Source organism: Strigops habroptila, chromosome 6 (genome assembly GCF_004027225.2).
Source record: "Strigops habroptila isolate Jane chromosome 6, bStrHab1.2.pri, whole genome shotgun sequence".
Classification (NCBI taxonomy): Eukaryota; Metazoa; Chordata; class Aves; order Psittaciformes; family Psittacidae; genus Strigops; species Strigops habroptila.
In genome coordinates this window covers 63,300,091-63,326,366 of record NC_044282.2, presented here as the reverse complement: position 1 = coordinate 63,326,366, position 26,276 = coordinate 63,300,091, and the positions used below count along the sequence as shown (strand labels likewise).

Genomic DNA, 26,276 nt, shown 5'->3' with positions numbered 1-26,276 from the left:
AAATAGCAGCACGTGGTTTAATCTCTGCGTTTTAAAAGGTTTCTCACGTTGTGGCTGGGGTCTTCTTTCTGTTCATCTTGTTCGCGGTATTGTGTCAAGCACCACCGCGCTGTTTCTCCGCGCGCTCATGTCGCGCTCGTGGCAGGCCACGCCCCGTCTACTGCGTGCCGCGGCCGCTCTCTATTGTTGCTGTGCGATCGTGCCCTGGCTTGCTGCAGGCGGCTCGCCCCCGCGCCCGCTCCCCGCTGCCCCGCCGCGCGGCCGGTGAACTAGGTGCTGCGGCCGTTCTCCGCGTGCCGCCCCACCGTCGCCCCGCCCCGCCGCGGGGGCTGGCCCGGCCCGGCCCCGCCCCGGATCCTCCCGCTGCCGCCGCGCTGCGCGCACCCCTCTCGGTCGCCGCCGCGGAGCCGCCGGAGTGCACGTGGAGCCGCCATGGGCTGCCTGGTACTGCAGGACGGGTCGGTGCTGCGCGGCCGCCCCTTCGGGGCTGTCGGGGCCACCGCTGCTGGGGAAGTCGGTGAGTGCGGCCCGGGGCTTGGCTGGATCGGGATCAGGTCCGGGACGGCGGCGGATGTTGGGGGCGGCCCGAGCCTGGCGAGCGGCCGAGGAGGGAAGGGATAAGGGGGAAGGTCCGGCCCGTTCACGGTGACGCCCCTCAGCTCGGTGCTCGCCGTGGGGCAGCAGCGGGGCTGGGGGATGGGGGCGGCTGTCCTTGGGGCTCGGGTGCCTCCACCGGCGGGACGCGGGGCGACCGCGATGCTCCGTCTCATCTCCCTGCGCTCGCAGTGTTCCAGACCGGTATGGTGGGCTACCCCGAGGCCCTCACCGACCCCTCCTACAAGGCGCAGATTCTGGTGCTCACCTACCCGCTGGTCGGTAACTACGGGGTCCCCGGGGATGAGACCGACCTGTTAGGCCTCAGCAGGGTGAGTGAGTAGTGCCGAGGCAATAGTGTCTGGAGCACCGTGTCCCTGCGGCGGGGCCGCTGTAGCACGTGGCGCTGCCCAACCCGCTGCCCGCGGGCGTGTGGCGGCGCAGGGTGCCAGGGCGGGGCAGCACCAGCACCCTGAGGTGGCATGTGGCTGCAGGCGGTGGTTTGACCCCTGGTGCTGCAGGGCCTGGAGCCAACAGCGCTGCCTTGGCGTGCTCCCCGCTGCCGTACTCCCCAAGGGGACCAGAGCTGAGCAGGCGGAGAATCCAGTGTGCTGGAATTGGGGTGCCCTTGCCGCATGTGGGGAGCGGGGCCATATGTCTGTCCTTAATGGAGCTCTGTTGCAGTATGGGGGTCCCAGGCCTCCAGGACGAGGCAGGGTAGTGCAGTCCCTACTCCAGGCCCCAGACCCCTCCCAGCCCCTCAGCCCCCACACTGCCTGTTGCGGGGCAGAGTCCAGGCACTGCGTGGGGCCTCCCCACGCTGACCCCAGGGGTCTGTCCTGCACAGCCCTGTCCCATATTGGCAGACCAGGAGCCCTTGGCCCTGCTCTCTCTGAGCTGGGGCCATGTGGGTCCCTGCTGAGGCCCTGTGGGTGCTGTTTCTGGGAACCAGAGCTCTAATCCTACAGGATAGTGGGATAGGAGGGGCTCCGTGGGGAGGCTGTGGCTGGAAGGAGCAGGGCTTTCCCATGTGCTAAGCTGAGGGGCCCATGGAGCAGCACATGCTGGCCGCTGAGCAGCGGGCTGTGGTCCAGCAGCACCGGGGGCCTGGGCACCCTGTCCTGGGGCTCAGCCAGATCAATCCTCAACCTCGCAGGGCTGTGTGTGGGGCGAGGCAGGCATTGTAACAGCAGGGTGGACAGCGGGGGCTGGTCCTCTGCCATGGGCTAGGGATGGGGTCCCTGTCCCATAGGAGTTCCCCAGCCCCAGGCTGTAGCTGTCCTGATGTGCCCCATGGAGATGGCCAGGTTGGGCACCCAAGGGGCACATGGGGCTTCTCTTGGGCTGGTGACCTATGCCCAACCATGCTCACCCTCCCACCACTACCCCCAGTGGTTCGAGTCCAGCAAGATTCATGTGGCTGCACTGGTGGTGGGTGAGTGCTCGGAGACCTCCAGCCACTGGAGTGCATCTCGCTCCCTGGACCAGTGGCTGAAGGAGCAGAACATCCCTGGGTTGGAAGGTGAGACTGGGGAGACTATGGTGTCGGATGAGGGGTAGCTGTGGGGCAGTGAGTTCTGAACCAGACTTGTCTCTGTGTTAGGAAGCTGGTGAAGGGTCTGGAGCACAAGTCTTACGAGGAACAGCCAAGGGAACTGGGGTTATTTAGTCTGGAGAAAAGAAGGCTCAGGGGGGGCCTCATAGCTCTCTACAACTACCTGAAAGGAGGTTGTAGTGAGGTGGGGGTTGATGTCTTCTAGCAAGTAACAAGATAGGACAAGAGGAAATGGCCTCAAGGTGCGCTAGGGGAGGTTTAGATTGGATATTAGGAAGCATTTCTTCACCAAAAAAGTTATCAGGCATTGGAACAGGCTGCCCAGGGCAGTGGTGGAATCACCATCCCTGGAAGTGTTCAAAAACCGTGTAGACGAGGCCCTTAATGACATGGTTTAGTGGTGGCCCTGGCAGTGCTAGGGTAACAGTTGGATGTGATGATCTTAAAGGTCTTTTCCAACCCAGTTGATTATATGATTTGCCCCGCTGGGGGTTGAGCCAGTTGGGGTGACAATGTTGTGTTGGGGTGGGACGGGGCCGTGAGGCTCTGTGTCTGACAGCCTATCGACAGGGGTGGATACTCGGGCCCTAACAAAGAAGATCCGTGAGAACGGGACACTGCTGGGGAAGCTGCTGCCAGATGGGACCCCCGTGAAGAACCTCTTCTTTGAGGACCCCAACAAACGGCACCTGGTGCAGGAGGTGTCGCTGAAGGTGGGGCTGAGGGCACTAGAGCTGGGCTGGGGGCATGGGTGCGGATGGCTGTAGGGGAAGCCAGGGCCATGAAGGGCCGGGGCGATCCGCACTCCCCCCTTCCGCAGGCCCCCTGTGTGTTCAACCCCAGTGGGTCGCTGCGCATCATGGTGGTCGACTGCGGCCTCAAGTACAACCAAGTGCGGTGCCTCTGCAAGCGGGGGGCAGCCGTCACTGTGGTGCCCTGGGATCATCCACTGGACAGTGCAGGTGGGGTGGCAGTGGCTCAGGGTGTCCCAGGGCTCTGCCGAGGGCTGGCGAGCTGAAGCAAGGGACAATGGTTCAATGCTGGGGGCAGCAGGGAACCATGTCTTGCTCCATGCTGTGGAGCTGGGGAGCCTTGGTGCCATCTTTTCTGGGGACTTTGAGGCTTTGGGCCCTCAGTGTGACCATGCAGGGATGGAGGGACCTGGGCTGGGTGCCTTGCTGTGGGATGGGGACTCTCGGCCGTAGCGTTAGAGTGGCCTAATGTGACCCTGCAGAGGGAGTCATGGAGGGGCTGTAGGACTGGGGTGGCCCTTGCTGCCACCCAGATGGATGTTGTGGGTTCAGGGCACCTTGGTGTGACCCTGCTGGGGTGTCAGGGGGACTGTAGGTTTGGGGAGCCTCACTGTTGGTAGCCGTGGGGCCCTGCTGTGACCCTGCAGGGTTTTGGGGGTGCTGAGGCCCTCTGTGACCTTGTGGGGTTCCACGCTGACCCCACTGCTGTCTTGGTATAGACTTTGATGGACTGTTCATCAGCAACGGCCCTGGGGACCCACAGCTCTGCCAGGAGACAGTGTCCAGCCTGCGGCGGGTGCTGGATGCGCCCCAGCCCAAGCCTGTCTTTGGGATCTGCCTGGGGCACCAGCTGCTCTCCCTGGCCCTTGGTGCTCACACCTACAAGATGAAGTGAGTGGGGGCCCAGGGTCCCTCTGAGGGCCTGGCTGCCCAGGGCTGCCTGACGCCTGTCCCTCTGCCCAGGTACGGGAACCGTGGGCACAACCAGCCGTGCCTGCATGAGGACACGCAGCGCTGCTTCATCACGGCGCAGAACCACGGCTTTGCAGTGGAGGCAGGCAGTCTGCCACCAGGCTGGGCCCCACTCTTCACCAATGCCAACGATGGCTCCAACGAGGGCCTTGTCCACAAGCATAAGCCCTTCTTCAGGTGGGTGCAGGACCATGGCTGGGAGGTCTGTAGGGGGGTGTGTGGGGCCATGCCCTGCCTCACCCCCTCCACAGTGTCCAGTTTCACCCCGAGCACTGTGCTGGCCCCATGGACCTGGAGGGCCTCTTTGATGTCTTCATGGAGACCGCACGGGACCTGCAGAGTGGAGATGGGAGCGCCCGGACGGGTGGGTGCAAGGTGGGAAGGGGCGGCCGAGCCCTTGGCTCTGAGGCTGTGGGACAGGGGACAGGCTGTGTGGGGGCTATAGACAGGGTTGTGGGGCTGGGGCTGTGCACAGGCTGTATGTTGCCCTGGCACTAGCATTAGATGTCCCTCCAGTGCGGGAGCGCTTGCGGGAGTGGCTGACCTATGACAAGGCACCAGTGGGAAGCCAGGATGGAGCCCGGCCCCGCAAGGTGCTGATCCTGGGCTCTGGTGGCCTCTCCATTGGGCAGGCAGGAGAGTTCGACTACTCAGGGTCACAGGTGAGCACCCACCCTGATGGCACAGGGGCAGTGGGGGTGACCACAGGGGTAGGGCCATCAGCTGTGACCCCTCTGCTTCTCATAAGGCCATCAAAGCACTGAAGGAGGAGAACATCCAGACAGTGCTGATCAACCCAAACATCGCCACGGTGCAGACCTCCAAGGGGCTGGCAGACAAGGTCTACTTCCTCCCCATCACCCCTGAGTATGTCACCCAGGTGAGCACCCCAGAGTACCGGCTGGGAGAGGGGTGGTTTGGGGGTGCAGGGACAGCAGGGCTGGGGCTGATTGCACCCCTGGGGAGCAAGAGGTGTGATGGAGGGTCCAATACACAGAGGGCTGGGTGGCATGCGGGAGTCCTTGAGGGGCAGCACAGGCATGGTGGTAGCTGGAGGGCACAGGGTGCATTCTGTGTGTCCCTGCCCCACCACCCTGTCCCCCCACAGGTGATCCGGAATGAGCGCCCTGACGGGGTGCTGCTGACCTTTGGGGGGCAGACGGCTCTCAACTGCGGTGTGGAGCTCACCAAGGCAGGTGTGCTGGAACGGTACCATGTGCGGGTGCTGGGCACCCCCGTCACCTCCATCGAGATGACAGAGGATCGCAAGGTCTTTGTGGAGAAGATGGAGGAGATTGGGGAGCACGTGGCGCCCAGTGAGGCTGCTGCCTCCCTGGAACAGGTCCGAGGGTGGGATGAGCGGTGGTTGTGGGGCAGGGTTGGGGTGCTGTCCCCCCTGTTCCCATCATGACCCTGTTGCTCTCTGCAGGCGCAGGCTGCGGCCGAGCGGTTGGGGTACCCAGTGCTGGTGCGCTCTGCCTATGCCCTTGGGGGCCTGGGCTCTGGCTTTGCCAACACCCGGGAGGAGCTGGTGGCACTGGTGAGCCAGGCCTTCACCCACACCTCCCAGGTCCTGGTGGACAAGTCCCTGAAGGGCTGGAAGGAGATCGAGTACGAGGTGGTGCGGGATGCCTATAACAACTGTGTCACGGTACGGGATGAGGGGAGACCTCCAGGCCTGCTGGGGGGGATTGATGGAGGAGTTGGTGCTGTGGGGTTGGGGGCTCTGGCTGGACCCCATCCCTGGGGAGGGCTCCCCAGTGCCTTCCATGGTGCCAACATGGCTGCTGTGTGCTACAAGGAGCTGTGCCTTGAGCCAGACCCCCACACCTCCCCATGCTCTGGGTGGGCTGCACCACATGTGGTGTCCTGGGGGTTTATGTTCAAGCCCTGGCTGTGCACGGGAGCCCCTGTTGGTCCCCAAGATGGGAGGGACACAGTGGGAGCCAGGAGGGACCTGCCTGGGGGAGCAGCAGCCAGGAGCATGTCACAGGCAGCGTGTGCAGTAGTTGGGACCCCCCAGCCCATAGTGTCTCCCCCCTGCCAGGTGTGCAACATGGAGAACCTGGACCCACTGGGGATCCACACGGGTGAGTCCATCGTGGTGGCACCCAGCCAGACCCTCAATGACACTGAGTACTTCATGCTGCGGCGCACGGCTGTGAAGGTAGTGCAGCACCTGGGCATTGTGGGCGAGTGCAACATCCAGTTTGCTCTGAATCCTGAGTCGGAGCAGGTGAGTGCAGGTCCCCCTGGGCCATGGTCCCCTCTCCTGAGCCCCCCGGCCAGCCCTGCACTGTGGAGCGCAGGTTCAGGTCCTGCCCAGTGCTGTCCCTTAGTGCTGTGCCTTGCCAGCCTCCCCAGGCTGCAGCGCCTGGGGGCCAGTGGATCTCACTGTGTCAGCTCACGCAGCTCCTATGAGTGCAGCAGTGCTGGGTCTTGCTTCGACCCAGTGCTGTGCATGGTCCTTGGATGGTCTTTGCCTGGCTCCATCTTGCCACAGCCATCAGTGGTGGCTGTCCCTCCCCAGCCCAGCTGCCCTCGCGTTTGGTCCCTGTCACTATTTGCATCCCTTATGCGCTAGCAACTGTTCAGCGCCAGGCAAGCAGCGGGGAGCTCTGCCGCAGGGACCACATCCTGCACTGCTCCACTAACCCTGCGTGCCTGCTGCCCGCAGTACTACATCATCGAGGTGAACGCCCGGCTCTCCCGCAGCTCAGCCCTGGCCAGCAAGGCCACTGGCTACCCCCTGGCCTATGTGGCGGCCAAGCTGGCCCTGGGTATTCCCCTGCCCCTCCTCAGGTAATGGCACCGCTGCGGGTGGGATGGGGCACCCCCCTGCAGGACAGCCTCAGCTGCTGACCCCTGTCCCTTCCCCAGGAACTCCGTCACCAACTGTACCACAGCCAACTTTGAGCCCAGCCTGGACTACTGCGTGGTGAAGATCCCACGATGGGACCTCAGCAAATTCCTGCGTGTCAGCACCAAGATCGGCAGCTCCATGAAAAGTGTGGGTGAGCACGGGGCAGGCAGGCAGCATGGGTGAGCAGTGTGGCGGGCACAGGGTCCAGCTGCTCACAGCCCTGTCTGCAGGGGAGGTGATGGCCATCGGGAGAAACTTCGAGGAGGCTTTCCAGAAGGCTCTGAGGATGGTGGATGAGAACTGCGTGGGCTTTGACCACACTGTGAAGCCAGCCTCGGATGTGGTGAGTGCCGGGGATCTGGGGCGGGGGTCCATGCTGCCAATGCAGTCCTGGGGAGGAGACAGCCATCTGTCCCCTGCCTGGCCCTGCTAACCACTTCATCCCGGCCTCACAGGAGCTGGAGACACCGACAGACAAGCGGATCTTTGTGTTGGCGGCTGCGCTGAGGGCCGGCTACTCTATCGAGCGGCTCTACGAGCTCACCAAGATCGACCGCTGGTTCCTGCACAAGATGAAGAACATCACGGACCACGCGGTGCTGCTGGAGTCGTACCGCGAGGAGCAGAGCACCATGCCACCCGCCGTGCTCAAGCGGGCCAAGCAGCTCGGCTTCTCTGACAAGCAGGTGGCCCTGGCTGTGCTCAGGTAACACGGGGAGGGAGCTTGCCCCACTCTGTGCCCCAGCACAGGTCCTGGCACTAACCCCGCCCCTCACAGCACCGAGCTGGCCGTGCGGAAGATGCGGCATGACCTGAAGATCCTGCCCGTGGTGAAGCAGATCGACACCGTGGCGGCAGAGTGGCCAGCCCAAACCAACTACCTGTACCTGACCTACAATGGCACCGAGCACGACCTGGCCTTCCGTGAGCCCCATGTCATGGTCATTGGCTCTGGTGTCTACCGCATTGGCAGCAGCGTCGAGTTCGACTGGTGTGCTGTCGGCTGTATCCAGGAGCTCCGCAAGGTCAGCCTGGCCCCAACACCTCACAGGGCTGGTGGGTTGGGTGTCCCAGGTCAGAGGATGAGGCCAGCAAGGAGTTGGGGAGCCCTTGGCCTCACCTTATGCTGCTCCCCTGGCAGATGGGCTTCAAGACAATCATGGTGAACTACAACCCTGAGACGGTGAGCACGGACTATGACATGTGCGACCGCCTGTACTTTGATGAGATCTCTTTTGAGGTAAGGAGGGCTGAGGCCCTGCCCGCTGGAGGAGGGTGAGGACTGCTGTGGCCCCCTTCCCAGCCATGACCTTGCCCTATGTGGTACCACAGGTGGTGATGGACATCTATGAGCTGGAGAACCCCGAGGGTGTGATCCTGTCCATGGGTGGGCAACTGCCCAACAACATCGCCATGGCCCTGCACCGGCAGCAGTGCCGCATCCTGGGCACCTCTCCAGAGGCCATCGACTCAGCTGAGAACCGCTTCAAGTTCTCCCGCCTGCTCGACTCCATTGGCATCAGCCAGCCCCTCTGGAAGGAGCTCTCTGACATGGAGGTGGGGGGCCAATGAGGGTGATGGGGCTACCCCACTGGGGACCAGCCTTTGGCATGTCCCCTGAGGGTGCTATGTCTCGCAGTCGGCCAAGCACTTCTGCTGCAAGGTTGGCTACCCCTGTGTTGTGCGCCCCTCCTACGTGCTGAGTGGTGCTGCCATGAATGTGGCCTACTCAGACAGTGACCTGGAGAAGTTCCTGAGCAACGCTGTGGCCGTTTCCAAGGAGCAGCCCGTTGTCATCTCCAAGTTCATCCAGGAGGCCAAGGTCCATCCAGGAGGCTGCTCTGGCCCCAAGGCATCCCTGCTCCCCATGAGAAGCCTACCCCTCTGCTTTGGTGCCTGTGGCAGGCTGTGACCATGTTCCTGCTTACAGGAGATCGACGTGGACGCAGTGGCCTGTGATGGCATGGTGGTGGCCGTCGCCATCTCGGAGCATGTGGAGAATGCTGGGGTGCATTCAGGTGATGCCACACTGGTGACACCTCCCCAGGACATCACCCCCAAGACACTGGAGCGGATCAAGGCCATTGTCCATGCCATTGGGCAGGAGCTGCAGGTCACTGGGCCCTTCAACCTGCAGCTCATCGCAAAGGTATCCTAGCTTGGGGGGCCATGCTGGCCCCCAGCACAGTGCCAGCAGGAGGATGTCTTGTGTCCCCAGACATGCTTCATACTGTTCCCTCTCCCCCAGGACGACCAGCTGAAGGTGATCGAGTGCAACGTCCGTGTCTCCCGCTCCTTCCCCTTTGTCTCCAAGACCCTGGGTGTGGACCTGGTGGCTCTGGCCAGCCAAGTGATCATGGGCGAGGATGTAGAGCCTGTGGGGCTGATGACAGGCACAGGCATCGTTGGTGTCAAGGTGAGCAGGCGCCACAGGGTCGAGGCTGGGGCATGTGTCTGAGCAGCCCCTGAGCCTCTCCTGCCCCCAGGTGCCCCAGTTCTCCTTCTCACGCCTGGCGGGTGCCGATGTGGTGCTGGGTGTGGAGATGACCAGCACGGGTGAGGTGGCCTGCTTTGGGGAGAACCGCTGTGAGGCTTACCTGAAAGCCATGCTCAGCACTGGCTTCAAGATTCCCAAGAAGAACATCCTGCTGACCATTGGCAGCTACAAGGTGTGTGGGGCTGGGGAAGGGGCTGGTGCCCCTGTTTTCCCCCTTCTCCTGCCCTCTGACTGGCCATGGGGTTGTTGCAGAACAAGAGTGAGCTGCTGCCCACAGTGAGGACCCTGGAGAGCCTTGGCTACAAGCTCTATGCCAGCCTGGGCACCGCTGACTTCTACACGGAGCACGGCATCAAGGTTGGGGCTGAGGATCCGGTGGAGGCCAGGGGTGCCCTTGGGGGAGGCTCAGGGCCCTGATGGAAGTCGCTGCTGGCAGGTGATGGCCGTAGATTGGCATTTTGAGGAGACGGATGGCAGCGAGGCCGGCACCCGGGAGACCCAGCGCAGCATCCTGGACTACCTGGCCGAGAACCACTTTGAGATGGTCATCAACCTCTCAATGCGCAACTCAGGGGGTCGCCGGCTCTCCTCCTTCGTCACCAAGGGGTACCGCACCCGGCGCCTGGCTGTCGACTACTCTGTGCCGCTCATCATTGACATCAAGTGCACTAAGCTCTTCGTGGAGGTGGGCTGGGGTGGGGGTGGGGGGCCAAGGGATGTGGGTGCAGGTGAAGGGAGCAAAGAAGAGGCTGGGATAGGAAAGTCCTGGTATGGTACATGAGCATTGCTGGGGGATTCATTTTTTGGTGCAGCTTGGGCAAATGTCCTTGCCCTGGCCCCAAGTATCCCTGGAAAATGGGTCGTGCCTTATGGCTGTCATTTCCACAGGCACTTGGCCAGATTGGGGCAGCCCCCCCACTGAAGATGCATGTGGACTGCATGACATCCCAGAAACTCATCCGCCTGCCAGGTAGATGGGACCCGGGGCCATGGTGGGGGCCAGGGGCTCCAAGGGTGCAGCACTGGGCAGGGCATGAAAGAAGACGTTTCCCTGCTGCGCTGCCAAGGTGTCCTGCATCCCCTGTGGCTGGTGGCTGCCTGTGCTGATGCTGCCCCACTCCCCAGGCCTGATCGATGTCCATGTCCACCTCCGCGAGCCAGGCGGCACCCACAAGGAGGACTTTGCATCGGGCACAGCAGCTGCCCTGGCTGGGGGTGTCACCATGGTGTGCGTCATGCCCAACACCAGCCCTGCCATCACTGATGCCACTTCTTTTGCCCTGGTGCAGAAGGTGAGGGGCTGCTACTGCCCAGCTCGATGCCCATGTCCCCTCTCCGGGTGCTACAGTGCCGAATGTGGTACATTCGCTGCCCGCAGTGGGGCTGACTTTGGCCAGCACTCGCCACCTCTCGCCCCTGCAGCTGGCTGAGGCTGGGGCCCGATGTGACTTCGCCCTCTTCCTGGGAGCTTCCTTGGACAACGCCGGCTTGCTGGGACCTCTGGCTGGGGCAGCTGCTGGGCTCAAGATGTACCTGAACGACACCTTCTCCACCTTGCGGATGGACGACATGTCGCTATGGATGGAGGTGAGCTGCTACAGGCAGGGGCTGGCACGGGGCTGGGCTTGGTTCCTGATGCCAGTGCCCACCAACTCTGTCCCCCTGCTAGCACTTCGAGCAGTGGCCACGGCACCTGCCCATCGTAGCGCACGCGGAGCAGCAGACAGTGGCTGCTGTCCTGATGGTGGCCCAGCTGTACCAGCGCCCTGTGCACATCTGCCACGTGGCCCGCAGGGAGGAGGTGAGCGGTGGGGTGCAGAGAGGGGATTGTGGGTCCCAGGGACAGGGTGCAGGATTGTTTGGGGTCCCCCCTCACTGCTTTCCCTGCAGATCCTCCTCATCAAGGCAGCCAAGCAGAAGGGGATCCCGGTGACGTGTGAGGTGGCCCCACACCACCTCTTCCTGTGCCAGGATGACCTGGGGCGCCTCGGGGAGGGCCGAGCAGCCGTGCGGCCAGCGCTGGGCACCCGCCAGGACATGGAGACGCTCTGGGAGAACATGGACACCATTGACTGCTTCGCGACAGACCACGGTGAGTCCTGGGGGGGTGGCAGCCATGGGGTGGGAGCATGGGGTGAGGACAGAAGCAGGTCCTGCAGTGACCAGCCCTGTCCCACAGCCCCCCACACAGTGGAGGAGAAGCAGGGGCACAAGCCACCCCCTGGCTTCCCCGGCCTGGAGACGATGCTGCCACTGCTGCTGACGGCCGTCTCTGAGGGGCGGCTCACCGTGGAGGACATCATCCAGCGCCTCTATGAGAACCCCCGCAAGATCTTCAGGCTGCCGGCGCAGGAGGACACCTACGTGGAGGTGGGTCCCTGCATGCCCACCCCAGATCCGGTGCCTGCCCTGGCCCTGCTGCTTCTGACCTGCTATTCTTTCAGGTGGACTTGGAGCACGAGTGGATCATCCCCAGCTGCATGGCCTTCTCCAAGGCCCACTGGACACCCTTTGAGGGCATGAAGGTGAAGGGGACGGTGCGGAGGGTGGTCCTGCGTGGGGAGGTCGCCTACATTGATGGGCAGGTAAGACTCCAGATCCTCTTCTCCCTGTATCAAGGTGGTCCCTCAGTACTGACCCCATCACCCCCATGGCTGCAGGTGCTGGTGCCCCCCGGCTATGGGCAGGATGTGAAGAAATGGCCCTCGGGCACTGTGTTGCCACCACACGCAGCCCCTGCCAAGGAGAGTGCAAAGGTACCAGGGTGTGTGGGGCAGGTGGGGGGGCTCCATGTCCTGCCCCAGCTCCAGCTCAGCCTCTTATTGCAGACCCCCGAGCGGCCCCGGCATACGGTGGCTGGCGAGACACTGCGTGGCCGAGCCTCCAGCCCCCGCCGGGCTGGCCCCACAGGTGATGGACGCTTCCACCTCCCGCCCCGCATCCACCGGGCCTCTGACCCAGGGCTGCCAGGTAAGGAGGGGGGTGTCATTGTCATGGCATGGTGGAGCGTGGTGGGTGGGCTGTGGGGCAGCGAGCACGTGCCGCCCCGGGGCCGAGTCTGGGATCGCAGCTGGACAGCCCCGCTGATGCAGCCCTTGTGTCCCGTTCAGTGTTCCGGAGGCTGGGAGCCATGCACCGCCCAGGCGCCCGAGGCACCGGTAATATCGGAGGGGGGGACTCACTCTGACAATGAAACGCGGCTGTACTAATGGCACTAACCGCAGCTGATGAGTGCATCCCCTCCCCCAGGTGCCGTGCTGGCCCCGGGCTGCCCGCGCACACAGTGCCCACGGTGTGATGGGACAGGGCACTGTGGGACAGGGCACAGCTGCGCCTGCCTGCTCCCCTCACCCAGCCTGCGCGGCACCTCGGGGACCCCTCGCCTGCCAGTGTGATTTGGGTTGCGTCTGATCGGGTTTTGCGGGGCTCACGGGCATTGCGTGCAGCACCATGCCAGGTCTTGACCTGCCCTGTCTCTGGGTGGCTGTGGCCCTGGCGTTGGGCCCCATGGTGCTTTCACCCAGTGCTGCTGAGTGCCAGGAGGGCTGTGCTGCCCCGGCAGCACCGTGGGAGAGCAGGAGCCAGGGTGCCACAGCTGCCCGCACCCTCTAACACCACTGCTCCCTCTCCCACCTAGCTGAGGACACTCGTGAGAAGGCTGGCAGGAAGGCAGCAGAGGCAGGTGAGTGCTCCAGGGTCTATGGATCCACAGTGGCTAGGTGGGCTGGGGCTCTGTGTGGCTACCCGCATGGGCTGACTGGCTCCTCTCGGTGCCACAGATCTGGCTGTGATCCAGGACAGCTACTTCTACCCACCGGGCTCCATCCCACGCCAGGCGTCCCCCCAGGGCATGCCCCACTTCCAGACATCCCCACTGCTGCACCCCCTCGTCGGGCAGCACGTCCTCTCCGTCCAGCAGTTCTCCAAGGAGCAGGTGCCTGGGCTTGGTGTCAGGAGTGGGGCCTTGGGCACTCAGATGAGCATGGGTCAGGGGGGCATTGGTGCTGTCCATGCCCTGGCTGAGCCTTCTCTCCCCACAGATGTCACATCTCTTCAATGTGGCACACACCCTGCGCATGCTGGTGCAGAAGGAGCGGAGCCTGGACATCCTCAAGGTGAGCCGGGTGTGGGAAGGTTGCCCAGACCCCTGGGAACCCTAAGCAATGGAGCAAGAGCTCTGTGATGATGGTGTGGCCCCCACAGGGCAAGGTGATGGCATCCATGTTCTATGAGGCGAGCACAAGGACCAGCAGCTCCTTTGCAGCCGCCATGAGCCGGCTGGGCGGCTCCGTCCTGTCCTTCTCGGAGGCCACCTCCTCGGTGCAGAAGGGCGAGTCGCTGGCTGACTCCGTTCAGACAATGTGCTGCTACGCCGATGTGTTGGTGCTGCGGCACCCCCAGCCAGGCGCTGTTGAGGTGAGGGGGGCTGCTAGGGCTGTCTGCTGCCTGCAGTGGGGATAGCCACGACCTACCCTGAAGGCACTTGGAGGACCTTTGCTGATGGTGGGGACCTGTGCTATGGGGCAGGGCTGTGTTCCTCAGTGGGGCAGGCTGGGCAGATGTCAGGAACAAGCAGCAGATCCTGCCCTGTGTGCGGCTGGCAGGGGCTGTGTTGTGCCCATGCTCAGCCCTGCCTCTGCTCCCAGCTGGCCGCCAAGCACTGCCGCAAGCCCGTGATCAATGCTGGGGACGGGGTGGGGGAGCACCCCACACAGGCACTGCTGGACATCTTCACCATCCGTGAGGAGCTGGGCACCGTCAATGGCATGACAGTAAGACACTGGGAGCTATGGCCATCCCCCACAAAGTGCTGTGGGGCTAAAGGGTCCTGTCCTGGGGCTGGGGGTCTGCTGGGACCACAGGTCAGGCTGACCACTCTCTGCAGATCACTATGGTGGGCGATCTGAAGCACGGGCGCACGGTGCACTCCCTGGCCCGCCTGCTCACCCAGTACCGTGTCAACCTGCGCTACGTGACCCCCCCTGGCCTCCGCATGCCTGCCGACATCACCAGCTTTGTGGCCTCCAAGGGCATCAAGCAGGTGAGCAAGCAGGGTGGGGGGTTTGGGCCACACACCCCCTGTGGACCTGCTGACAGTGCCTCTCCAGGAGGAGTTTGGGAGCATCGAGGAGGCGCTGCCAGACACGGATGTGCTCTACATGACCCGCATCCAGAAGGAGCGCTTCCGTGTGGCTGAGGAGTATGAAGCTGTGAGTGAGAGGGAGGCGGGGGGGACTCTGGCGGGAGGTGGCAGCCCATGGGGTGACGGCTCTGTGGCCTGGGCTCAGGGCTGCCCCCATCCCCTCCCCACACAGTGTTTTGGGCAGTTCATCCTCACACCCCACATCATGACCCGGGCCAAAGAGAAGATGGTGGTGATGCACCCTCTGCCCCGCGTCAATGAGATCAGGTGAAAGCAGGGGGGCAGGGGCACGGGTGTGGGGTGTTCTGGGTAATGGTGGGGTGTCCTGGGGCAATGTGGGCTGCAGTCTGAGGGCCAGGGGAGGGTTGGGGGAGCTGGGGCTGGGGTTTGCTGGGTGGTGGGTCTCGTGATGGGGAATGGAGTGTGCTGGGCAGGAGTAGGGTGTCCTGGGGTGATGGGGGCTGCGGTGTGGGGGTCAAGAGGCGGGATCAAGAGGGTTTGGGGGAGCTGGGGCTGTGGTGTTGGGCAGGGGTTCGGGAGGTCGTGGGGTGATGGAGACTGGGGTGTGCTGGAGGCAGCGCGTCGGGGTGTCTACTGGGTCTCGGGATGCTGGGGTCTGTGCTCTGTGTGTGTGTGTCTGTGTGTGTGTCCGTGTCCGTGTGTCCGTCCGTGCTGATGCCGGTCCCGCAGCGTGGAGGTGGACTCGGACCCGCGCGCCGCGTACTTCCGGCAGGCGGAGAACGGGATGTACATGCGGATGGCGCTGCTGGCCACGGTGCTCGGCCGGTACTGACACAATAAACGCGTCACTCAGCCGCGACTCTTCCTCATCGCGCCGCGCCGCGGGCCATGGCCGCACTGTGGAGGGGCTGCGGGCGGCTGCTGGCGCGGCGGCCGGGGGCAGCGCAGGCGCTCACCGCCGGTAAGGGCCGGCCCTGCGAGCAGGGGCCCCTCCGCACCCTCTGCGGTGCACAGCCCCGCGACACTGGAGCCCGGGGCCCCGTTGCCCTGCTGTTGTGGGCACTGCACCCTTGGTGGGAGGAACACCATGGGGGCAGGGGTGGTCCCAGTGCCTCAGTGGTCCATCTGCAGGGGGAGGAGGTGTTGCCGTTCCCCCAGGCGTCCCCACTGGGCGAAGAGCTGTGGTCCACTTCACGCTCAGGAGATCGGCAGCAGGGGGTTCTGCACTGGAGCCAAGAGGGCTGATGTGGGGCTGTGAGGAGGCACAGCCCTAGAGAAACATCCCACAACTCGAGGACTTGCCCTAGAACTGGGGGTAGAGGCTGTAGTGGCAGCCCTGTTGCCCCCTGGGTGGGAATGGATGCTGGGACATTGCTTTTGGGGGGGTTCAGTGGGCTGCAGCCTCTGCCTGAGGGCTCGGCCAGTGCAGCCTGTGGCCGAGCCTCCCCAAGGTGGGCTGCAGGACTCGGTCGTGAAGGTGAAGGCTCTGGCTGCCTGGAGAGAGCCCCAGCGCCTGACAGGTTCCTGGGGCTCTACACAGGTGATTTAATCTCCCTAATGGTGTTGCTGTTTGCAGGGCTGGGAGGTACCATAAATCTGCCTCAGGTCTGGCAGGCTGTTCCATGTGCCCCAGGGGCACACTCTAGCACAGGCAGCTGCTGCAGGCAGGGATGCTCCTGCCCACAGTGGCCCAGGGCTCACAATCCTGAGAGCAACAGCCACCTCAGCTTCTCCACTGCCCTCCCCAGCCATGCAGGGGGGGTGCAGCGTGGGGTGGCCAGGGGTGGGGTCCCTGCATGCTCCCCTCTGCACCCCGTGCTTGCAGCCTTCCCTGCTGACACTGCTTCCCCAGCCCAGGACACTGGGGAAGCACGACCGTGAGGTCTGGGGGTGCCCTGCTGTGCAGGGGTGCTCCCCTCGCCATGCAGCCATTGGCTATCTTCCTGGCTGCCCATGAGGGTGGCAGCACGTTGCCCTGCCTACCAGGCTGCCTGGAGTCCTGCCAGGCCACCTCACTGTTCTGCAGTTATTTTTATCTGATTTGATGGTGTCTATGGCCTGGCACCCCCTGCACTGTGCGCGGCCAGGCTGCGCATCCCTCTCTATTCCTGGGGAAAAGCCAAGGTGGAGGTGGGAGCCTCCCCGGGAGCCCCTGCCTGCTGCTGCAGCAGGCTTAGTGAGGCTCCAGACTGGCTTCAGGTTCCAGCTCTGCCTGTTGCTGCTTCGGGTTGGAGCAGCCCTGCTGAGGTGCAGACCTCCAGTTCCTCGGGCGCCTGGCAGCCCCCAAGCATGTGGCTGTGCCTAGCACTGGATGTAGCTCCTGTAGCTGAACAGCAGCTCTGCCTTTGGGCATGAGTGTCTCCATACCTGCGGTGGGTACCCAGGCTCAGCGCCAGTGCAAGGCTGTGATGGTGGGAGCATAGCCGTTCCTCTGGGATTGGGGCACCCCTGCCTGTGGCTGAGCTTTCCTGCTCTCCTTGTAGTTCCAGCAAGTAATTACCCCACCTGAGGCCAGGCTCAGCTCACTGCTGGCTGTGCCCTGATGCATGTGGCAGAGACAGTCTGCTCTGGGCCCCATGCTGGGCAGATCCCAGCCTCCTCCAGCCCTGTCCTCACTCACTACTCATGGAGCCCCCAGTGCTGCTGTCCTGCTAGCTGGGGTCAGGCCAGGGAAGTTTGCTGGCTGTTGGCTGTGCCTGGTGTGTCTGGTCATGCTCGCCTGCCGAACTGCTGTCCTACGCACTGGTGAGAGCTGCTGGGTCAAGCAGGGCTTTGCCTCCTGCATCCCAGGCCCTAGGCCAGGAAGCCAGCAGGGCCTGGGCACAGCGGGCAGCAGCACGTGCCCGCAGCAGTGACCTTGCTGTCCCTGCCTGCCGCGAGCAGCCCTGTGCTCCTGTGGTGTGGTGCAGCCTCCAGCAGCCAGCCGGCGAGGCCTGCAGGGGACGAGACAGTGTGGCCTACTTAGGCTTGGGCCTGTTTCAAAGTCCTCTGCCCGTGGGAACAGCAACCTGTGCGAACAGCCTGGCAGGGGCTGTTTGCTGCCTCCTGCCTGCCCCTGGCACCATTCTGTGCTGAGCAGGTGAGGAATTGCCCTGCAGCTTGGGCGGCACAAGCCGGAGAGCCCTCGCTCTTCTTACCGGCTGTGTATGTTGGCTCTTCCCACCCTCGGTGGGACGCAGCGGTAGCAGCAGGGTTAGCGGGGGCTGGTTCCGGTGTTCATGGTGTGGGGTGCAGCTGGGGGCTTCAGTCCCACACCAGAGCTGCAGCAGGCACGAGTGGCACTGGTGCCATCCCCGCTGAGCAACGTCATTGCAAGGGGCTTGCTCTGGCTGCACTCGTAGGCCCAGGCAGGCGTGCAGACAGGTCTGTCCCTGTTCCCCTCTCCCTGGCAGCCCTGGAGCCCGGCTCTGTCACCACCAGGCACTGCGCCCAGAGCCTTCGGCACTGAATGAGTAACACCGGTGCTGCCGTTGCGCTTTCTCAATGAGTGCTGAGCAGGGGGAGCTTGACTGTGCCTAGTGGGAAGGCTGCCCGCAGGAAGCAGCCAGCAGGCAGCCACAGAGCTTCTTTTGTGTTGGCTGGGGGTCCCTCGGATGCTACCACCCCCTGCCCCTGCACTGCTGAGGCCCGTGGTCTGGCAGGGGCTGCTCTGCCATCACGGAGCAGTGCAGCAGCTCTCGGGGTCCAGCAGCAGAGCTGGAGCCCTTGGGGACTGCATTGGTCCAGAGTGGGAGATGGAGCTGGTGATGCAATGGCAGGAGAACACTGCCAGGAGCGCAGCAGCTCCGTGGGGCTGCAGAGACCGGGCCAGCCCTGCTGGGGCATGCCCAGCCTGGATGGCCTTGGCTGAGGCCCCGGTTCCTGCCCAGCCTCCTGGGCTGCCTCCAGACTCTACTAGCTATTGCAGCCATGCTGGGCCAGGTCTGGCTCCTGCCTGCAGGCTCCCAGGGGCCATGCTGCGTCCCTGGTCCACGTGGCTGGGGCAAGAGGCCCAAAACTCTCCCCTCCTGCATGCTGGCTGGGGACGGTGCCTGCAGGAAGCTCAGGGTCTGTTCCCTTTGGCTGGGACCTGCTCCCCATGGCACTGCTGGGGACTGTCACAGAGAGACAGATGGCTCTGGGAGGGAGGGCTGGGTGTTGCTGGGGATGCACCCGAGGCCCTGCCACCCCTTGCCTGTGAGGATTCACTCATGGAGACCCTCTGGGCAGGACTGGCTTTGGGCCAGTAGCGCAGCTGGGGCTGGCAGGAGGAGAGGGGATGCTGGGGCTGCCGCTACCCAAGATGAAGCCTTGCTGGGTTCAAGGTTTCCAAGAATGGAGCAGAATCACAGCAGGGCTGGAGGGTATGCCTGGAAACTGTCCTGGGAGGAGCAGGAGAATAAGCAGGGAGCCCACAAAGGCCAGGGGAAGGAGCACAGGGCCAGCCGAGTTGCGTCGAAGAGGTCAAGAGTGTAGGATAGAGCAGGAGCTGCCAAAGGCCCAGCTGAGCAGCAGCCCACAGGGGGACGTGCACAGCAGAAGGTCCCTCACACTGGTATGGAAACAAGGCAAGGAGCTGTGCCAGCAGCACAGGCAGCAGCCCGGTGGGCTCTGCCCCAAAAGCCACAGTCACAGCAGGCCCTGGGATGCATCAGCCCCATGTCAGGGGCGTGGGGAGATGGCACAGCCAGGCACAGTTTTGGCCAGAGACACTGTGAGGGCAGCCCAAGGTGCTTGGCTGCTGCAGGAGGGCTTGTGCTGCAGGACAGGTGTGGGCAGTGGTGCTACAGGCAGGCAGAGGCAGCACTGGGGCAGGAGGACCTGCTGTCAGCAGGGCGCTGTGGGGTCTCACCTTGACCCTATGGCGGTGCTGGTTGCAGGGGCCCTCATGGGAGCTGGTGACGTGATCGCACAGCAGTTGGTGGAGCAGCGAGGGCTGCAGGGGCACCATGGCCCCCGGACCCTGAAGATGATGGCGATCGGCTTCTGCTTTGTGGTGAGTGCCAGCATGTGGTGGGCACCTGGGTTCAGTAACATATGCATGGTGGAGTGGGATAGAGGGCTGTTTTGGTAGGTGAAACAACAGTACCTTGGTGTGAGTTGGGCCTCCAGCGGCCACGGGCAGAGCTGCATCCCCTTGAAAAGGAGCACCCTGTCCCTGCACCCTGCTGGATGGAGTCATCAGCCTCTGTCTGTGCAGCCATTGCTGCTGCTGGTGCCAGCCCCTGGGAGATTTCACCCTGGGAGGGTGACGCCACAGCCAGGGATGCAAACATGCTTTGCTCTGCTGTGCACGATGAGGCGGGATCCTGACCCAACAGCTCCTGTGCTTTGGGGGTCAGGTCTGTTCCCTGTGCTGGTGACTTGGGCAGGGATGTCCCTGGGCAGCGCTGGCACAGCCAGGTCCCTGCCATGGAGCCCTGCCTGGTGTGTCAGGTGTGAAGCCCTGAAGCTGCCCTGCCGGAGCAGGCCCCCGTGCTGATGGTGGTGCTCCCTGGTAGGTTGCTTTAGGAGGGGCAGGGAGGCTGTGGGCATCACTGCATCCATGCAATGCAGGGGGGCTGCCCATGGCAGTGCAGAGCAGGGCAGAGTCTGTCCCTGTGTTCCAGGGCTGGGGCAGGGCCACGTAACCAGCTCTGGAGACCCCCCAGCCCTGACACCCTGTGGCCTGGGAGAGCAGGACACTGCCCCTTACGCCTGGCTGTTGCAGGGCCCTGTTGTGGGTGGCTGGTACAAGATCCTCGATCAGCTCATCCCAGGGACAACAAAAGTCGTGGCTGTGAAGAAGATGGTCCTGGACCAGGTTAGTGCCATATGGGTGAAGATGCCTGTGTGTGTCTGGTGCAGCAGGACGGGGTAGTAGGTGCAGCCACATACTGTAGACAGCCATATACTGTATCCTGTGAGTCCCAGTTTCTGAGGCCAGGACCAGTCCCAATGCAGTGGCAGGCTGGAGTAGAAAGGGTTGCAGAGCTGATGCCCTTCACCTGGTCTTGGGCCCTTCCAGAGGCCCCGTGGTGGTTCCCGTACCTCTGTACGGCTCTGTGCTGGGGTGCAGCAGGCCAAGTAGCTCCAGGGCACCAGGCAAGCTGGGTGTGTGCCTCTTACCCCTGCTGCAGGCGAGCTTCAAGCACCACAGGCACCTCAGCATTGTGCCCCAACTCTTCTCTTGCAGGGGGGCTTTGCACCATGTTTCCTTGGCTGCTTCCTTGCCATCACGGGAGCAATGAATGGTCTGTCAGTGGAGGAGAACTGGTCCAAGATCCAGCAGGTATGTGCTGCTCCACTCGGGTGGTGTGGGGCTGTCAGCAGTCAGAGTGCCTTGGCAGATCCTCCTGGTGCACTAGCACTGCCGGCTGCTCCCATCTGTGGTTGTGCCCATGACCAGCCCCTGCCCAGCACTGACTGTGCGTCCCCAGCTGTGCCATCATACTCCTGTCCTCGTAGCCTGGTCTACATAGAATCGTAGAATGGTTAGAGCTAGAAGGGACCTTAAAGATCGTCTAGTTCCAACCAGGTGTTGTGCCTCGGGACCCCAAGCACAGAGCTCTGTGCAGCAGGCAGCCACCCCACTGCTGTGGGGCACGGAGCAGCTCTCTGCCTGGCCAGGGCCTGGGAGTGCACAGGGCTGGTCCTGCCAGGCTCAGTGCTGGGTCCCAGAGCCCTGTAATGTTGGATGCCTCATGCTGCCGGTCCTCTGGGTGCTGATGTCAGGGCGGTTCCCTGTGGTGTGGCTTTTGGGTCCCACCCGGGCCAGGTGCCTGGTGCCACCCAGCTCCCGGCACACCATCAGGCCCCTCTCCTGGCATCTCCAGAGCCATTACAGAGATAGCTCCCATTAGCAGTAATTGCTGGAAACCTGTGCAAAAGCTGAGTCAGCGTGTCCAGAGCGTGAGTCACTGGGGAGCCGGTGACCACCAGCCACTGGATGAGGCACCCCAAGTGTTCCCACCCACCCCAACTGCACCTCAGCCAAGTGGTGCCATGTATCTTGTCTTGGTCCCCCCCAGGGGAAACCCAGTAGTGCCTGGGCACAGTGGTGTGTGATTCCCTGATCCACGGCTCCTGACCGGTCCTCTGCTCTGGGAAGGGGCTGGGCTGGGACCGGGCAGTGGTGGCTGGCAGCCACCTTCACCCCTCGCTTGGGGTACATCCGTCTCTCCCCACGCAGAGGAAGCGTCAGCAGAGCATCCATCACCCCTGCGCCTGCCCTCCCCGTCCTGGGCTGCTGGCCAGTGCCGGGAGGAGGCCGGGCTGCCGGCTGAGTCACAGTCAGCCTGGATGAGGGACTCATCTTGCTGCTGTGGGGTAGGGCTGCAGCACGAGGACAGGGCAGCACCTTGGGATCCCAGGGCAGCTGCCCCGGTTCCATCCCTGCCCCATGGTGCCTGGGAGGGGGATTGGGGGACACAGGGCTGGATGGGGACCTGAGTCTGCTGCAGGTGCCCAGCTCGCCACCTGCCATCTCAGCACCTTACCCTGCCCCATGCCTGCCCCTGCTCTTCTCCCAGGCTTGCCCAGACAGGGCAGCATGTGAAGGCCTGGCTGTGGCACCAAAGGCCATGTTGGCAGCAGGAAGAGATGGAGCAGCTGTGGCCACCCTCTCCCTGCCCCCCTCCCCATGGGCAGAGGCTGCAGTGCCCTGTACCAGCTGGAGCAGGCATGGAGTCAGAGGGATGTGACAGGGGACAGTGGCCATCCTGCGCCATTCCTGCCGGTGCTGGGGCCTCCCCAGAGCTGTGCCAATGGCCACTGCTTCTACAGCTGTGGGTAGCTATGTAGCGGGGCTGTGCAGCAGCGGAGCTGTGCTGAACGCTCACAGCCTCCCTTCTCTCCCAGGACTACACAGATGCCCTGATGACCAACTACTGTGTAAGTGCTGTGCCCCTAGATGGGCTCCTCCATGGTCCTGTCCCTGTCCCCTGCCTTGGACTCTGCCGTGGGCTCGGTTGGACATCCCAAATGCCTGGGAAGAGGTGGGCACAGGGCAGGGGCACTGGCAGGGCCCCTTCACCGCTGTCTCCTTCTCTGCAGATCTGGCCACCGGTGCAAATCGCGAACTTCTACTTCGTGCCCCTGAAGCACAGGTAGTAACGCAGCCATGGCCCTGGCTCCTGGGCTCCCGGAGCCTGCGGCTGTGGACCCTGTCCCTTCTGTCCACAGGCTTGCTGTTGTCCAGTGCGTTGCTATCATCTGGAACTGCTACCTGTCCTGGAAAGCAAATCGGATGTGAAGTGGAAGCCATGTCCTCTCCCTGCCTGCATGCTGCCTGGCTCTGCCGCACCTCCAGAGCCCTTGGAGCAGGCCCATGTCTGTGGATGGGGCTGGGATACGCAGGATGCTGGCAGCAGCTGTCCAGCTCTCTCCTTGGGAACCTCATCACCTGCAGCTACAGCCCTTGCAGGGACACCCCAAGATGGGTCAGTGCCTGATCTGGATCCAGCAGCTCTGCCCTTCAGCGTGCTTCTCTGTGCTCACTCTTCTCTCCAGCCTCTTGCCCTGCACAGGGGGTGAGCCTGCCCTGGGCATTGCTTTGTCCTTCCCCAGCGGCAGATCCAAAGGGAGAGAAGCAGGCACAGCACTGGGTGGATGCTGGTGCAGGTGCTGTGCTGTGCACTGCCCCAGTTGGAGCTGGGGATGGTGCTGCCAAGGGGCTGGCCCATCCCAGGCTGCCTGCCCTGTGCCTGCAGCCCTGCAGCACCCGCTGCCGCAGACTGGGCATGCTCCCCCTGAGGATGGGGTTTGCTGTGGCTTGGACAGTTGGAGCACCCAATAAATGGTGGTTTTTGCTCATGGTTCTTGTGACACTCAGCATGTGGCCCTCCATCTCACACCGGGGGCTGCACCGGGGGCTGCACAGAAGCCATTTCAGGCTGATCATTCCAGTGCCTGGGGAGCTGCTGCAGCTCTGCTGTTTCCTCGATGGGGTGGGCAGCCAAGCAGAGTCTTGGGGCAGATTGACAGCTCCACGTTCTGTCTCATCCCCAAGGAGCCGAGTGTGGGGCTGGCACTGTGTGGGGCTGGGACACCAGGGTGCTGAGCGTAGCAGGTTAATGGAAAGGGTGCTACCTTGGCTGTCTCAGTGAGGGGAAGGGGGTCTACAGAGGGTGGATGGTGGCTTAGGAGGTCCCCAGGTCCTGCTGTGGTTGTTTCGTGGGGTGTGATGGTGCCTCCACTGCTGGGCAGTGGGACAGGGTGAGCAGCACCCAGGGGCATAGGTGCTGGGTACAGAATCCTCCCGGGGCTCCTGGCATGCTCCATGGAAGGCTGTGCATCAATGGGGAGGATATAGGAAGGGTCTGGGTGAGGGGTGGAGCTAGGGCTGTGACTGGGCTACATCTACCTGTGCCTTGTCCGAGACCAGCCTGCCTGTCCTGCCTGCAAGGAGTCCCACGCCACTGCTGCCTGCCTGCATTGCTGCCTGTGGAGATGTGCATCTAGATTCATCCCACACATGCAGTGAGCAGACACAACCTGGCTCACGCAGTGCCCTGCCTGGCACATCCTGACCAGAGTCTTCAGAGCAGAGCTGGTGGAACCACAGTGGTTAAACCTCACTCGGGGGCCTTAGCCCTGACCCCCTCGGCCATGCTGCCACAACCCCAAGCACAGAGGAGCTGAAACCTGCACAGGACCTGGTGCAGTCTGCCAGGGATGGAGCTGCAGAGCCTGCCCAGCCCTCAGCACCCCAGGGGTGCATCAGAACTCAGCTGCAGGGCTGGGGCTGTACACAGAAAGCACTGGGCCTGCAGGGCTTGGCCCAGCCTTTCCCCAGCATATGAGGTGGGTGCTCCTGGTCAGAGGCTGCATATGGCAGGAGTTTGCAGTCCCGATGTGCTGAGCCTCTCACAGCCTTGGCATGTTGGCAGTGAGTGAGCTGCGAGCATGGCACAAGCCAAGCCCTTGTCCTCAGGAGCAGCTATGCCATGGCACAGGGGCTGCCAGGGCTCAGGGGTTGAGGGCAGCCCCTGCTGAGGGCTCTGCCCTAGAGCAGCAGGGAGGTGGCGCCGTATGCCAGCCTTCACACCAGATCCATGTCACAGGTGCATGGCACCGTGCACTACCTTGCTGCGGGCAGGGCTGTGCCTCACCACCCCTTTACTGCCCAGTGTGGGATGCGCTGTGTGAGCAGCCAGGTCTGACCCTCTGGCTCGAGGTTCTGCCCAACACTGGCACCATGGAAAGAGCCCACTCCAGGAGCAGCTTTTCACCTGCACCAGCACCGGTCTGGGTGGCAGCTTGGTTCCCCTCGACCTGCAAGCAGATGCATCTGTCTGCCAGGCAGGGCCTCAGTGCTGCCGGGGGGTCTGCCGGCAGCGGTGTGGTGCACCAGCAGCTACCTCACTGTTTGGCAGCAACGGCCGGTGCCCCACGCTGGAACATCCTGCATGCAGCACAGTGCTGCCTGCTCCGATGCCTTCGCTCTATGAGTCACAGGATTTGGCCGGTGGTGCCTCGCTGCGCTCGGGCTGTCTGCAGCACCGGCCCCGACACTGCCAGGTCGTGGATGCCCCACCCGTGCCCGTCCGGTGCCGTGGGTGCTGGTGGCCGGGTCGTTGTCACCCACACCCCCGCATAGAGACGGTCCCGCCGTCGTACCCGGTACCTGCCCAGGACGTCGCAGCCTGGCCCTGCCCGCCCGGAGGGTCCCATGCCATCATCCCGCTCCACCGGTCCGGCCCGCTTTACCGGTCCCGGAGCCCTGCCCGTCCCCCGGGGCCCCGGCCCGCGCCCTCCCTGCGCGTCCCGGCACTTCAGCACCACGGACAGCGGCACCGCGGGCACCGGGGCCGGGCGGCGCTCGGTGAAGGGGGCCGGGGGCGCAGGTGGGACGCAGCGGCGGGAAGCGGAGCCGGAGGACCGGGAATCAACACGCCCGGCGGCTCCCGGCCCAGGGCTCCCTGCTGGCACCGGCACCGGCTCAGCTGCGCGCCTCTGGGTGGGCTCCAAAATGGGACTGTGGTCTCGGCCCCCGAGACTGGGGAGAGCGGGGCCGGCTCCACCGCTCCCCCGTCCCTCAGCTCCATCCCCTCGCGGTCCCGCAGCCCCTGTCCCGCCCTCCTGCAGCCCCTGTCCCGCCGTCCTTGCGCTCGCTGCCGCTGCCGGGCACCCCACTCCCCGCCACCGCCCCGGTGCCCCTCCCGCCCCCGCCCCCCGCCGGTCGGTGCGTGCCCGGCGCTGACGTCAGCCCGAGCTCCCGGTCCTATATAACCACCGGCCGCGCCGCCGGCTCATCTCCCGCGGGACGGATCGCACTCCACCGGCAGCGTACCGGCAGGGCAGAGGGACCGCGCACCGGGTACGGGCCGGTGAAGGGTGCGGGTCGGCGCACCGGACGAGGGCAGCGCCGGTGCAGGGAACCGGGGAGGGAGTAATGTGTATGGGATGGCGCGGGAGGCGGGGGAAGGGGACACCGCGTCCGGGACGGGTCCAGGGTGGGACCGGTCCCCTCTCGCCGCCGGCTACACTACTCGTCTCCGATCCCCCGGTCCCTGGAGCCGCCCCGGTGTCCCCGGTCGCTCCCCCTTACACTGAACCTCTGGTCCCGCAGGTGCGGACGGAGCCGAAGATGCGGCGGGCGCTGCTCACCCTCTTGCTGCTGCTCGTCCGCCCGCCACCCGCCGCCGCCCGCCCCGACGGCTCCGTCCCGGCGGCCGCGTCCGAGGCTCGGGGCCGCCCACTCTGGCCGCCGTTGGTGCCGTCAGCCCCGGAGCCGTGGAGGGCACGGCGGGACGAACCGCCGCTCTCCATCGACCTCACCTTCCATCTCCTGCGGCATCTCCTGCTGCTCGCCCGCGCCCAGAGCCAGCGCGCCCAAGCCGACAGCAACCGCCTCATCCTCGACGCCGTGGGGCGCTGAGCGTGCACCGGGACCCACCGGGATCCCACCGGAGCTGCGCCGGGTTCCAGCCACTGCCTCAGCCTCCCCGCCGTGGGCCACTCGGCGCCGCGCTGGCAAA

General features: G+C 64.1%; 2 protein-coding genes across 4 annotated transcripts; both read left to right on the top strand.

Moving 5' to 3' along the window:
• The first annotated feature begins 370 nt into the window (after window positions 1-370).
• On the top strand, window positions 371-23,103 carry CAD (carbamoyl-phosphate synthetase 2, aspartate transcarbamylase, and dihydroorotase). Of its 3 annotated transcripts, XM_030490454.1 has the most exons (49): window positions 377-517; window positions 787-926; window positions 1,987-2,116; window positions 2,720-2,862; window positions 2,970-3,111; window positions 3,621-3,792; window positions 3,865-4,050; window positions 4,125-4,237; window positions 4,390-4,535; window positions 4,622-4,753; window positions 4,982-5,215; window positions 5,303-5,524; window positions 5,921-6,109; window positions 6,551-6,675; window positions 6,754-6,887; window positions 6,967-7,079; window positions 7,192-7,442; window positions 7,515-7,761; window positions 7,878-7,976; window positions 8,069-8,293; window positions 8,376-8,558; window positions 8,667-8,885; window positions 8,985-9,152; window positions 9,223-9,405; window positions 9,486-9,590; window positions 9,670-9,918; window positions 10,122-10,203; window positions 10,359-10,525; window positions 10,656-10,820; window positions 10,903-11,034; window positions 11,124-11,325; window positions 11,413-11,603; window positions 11,678-11,818; window positions 11,894-11,989; window positions 12,062-12,203; window positions 12,344-12,391; window positions 12,871-12,915; window positions 13,013-13,167; window positions 13,274-13,348; window positions 13,437-13,649; window positions 13,880-14,005; window positions 14,119-14,274; window positions 14,342-14,443; window positions 14,549-14,643; window positions 15,067-15,298; window positions 19,197-19,312; window positions 20,027-20,119; window positions 20,492-20,587; window positions 22,480-23,103. In XM_030490454.1, exons 1-45 carry the CDS (start codon window positions 433-435, stop codon window positions 15,167-15,169), a joined length of 6,771 nt encoding a protein of 2,256 aa, XP_030346314.1. In that variant the 5' UTR covers window positions 377-432; the 3' UTR covers window positions 15,170-15,298; window positions 19,197-19,312; window positions 20,027-20,119; window positions 20,492-20,587; window positions 22,480-23,103. The 3 variants fall into 3 exon arrangements, with proteins under 3 accessions (XP_030346316.1, XP_030346314.1, XP_030346315.1); XM_030490455.1 differs by lacking the exon at window positions 12,344-12,391; XM_030490456.1 differs by lacking the exons at window positions 13,274-13,348; window positions 13,437-13,649; window positions 13,880-14,005; ... (6 more) ...; window positions 20,492-20,587; window positions 22,480-23,103 and adding an exon at window positions 12,483-12,624 and having other exon boundaries at window positions 371-517; window positions 13,013-13,030.
• On the top strand, window positions 15,201-23,112 carry MPV17 (mitochondrial inner membrane protein MPV17). Its single transcript, XM_030490457.1, has 7 exons — window positions 15,201-15,298; window positions 19,197-19,312; window positions 20,027-20,119; window positions 20,492-20,587; window positions 22,156-22,188; window positions 22,351-22,403; window positions 22,480-23,112. Exons 1-7 carry the CDS (start codon window positions 15,226-15,228, stop codon window positions 22,547-22,549), a joined length of 534 nt encoding a protein of 177 aa, XP_030346317.1. The 5' UTR covers window positions 15,201-15,225; the 3' UTR covers window positions 22,550-23,112.
• Window positions 23,113-26,276: the final 3,164 nt, after the last annotated feature.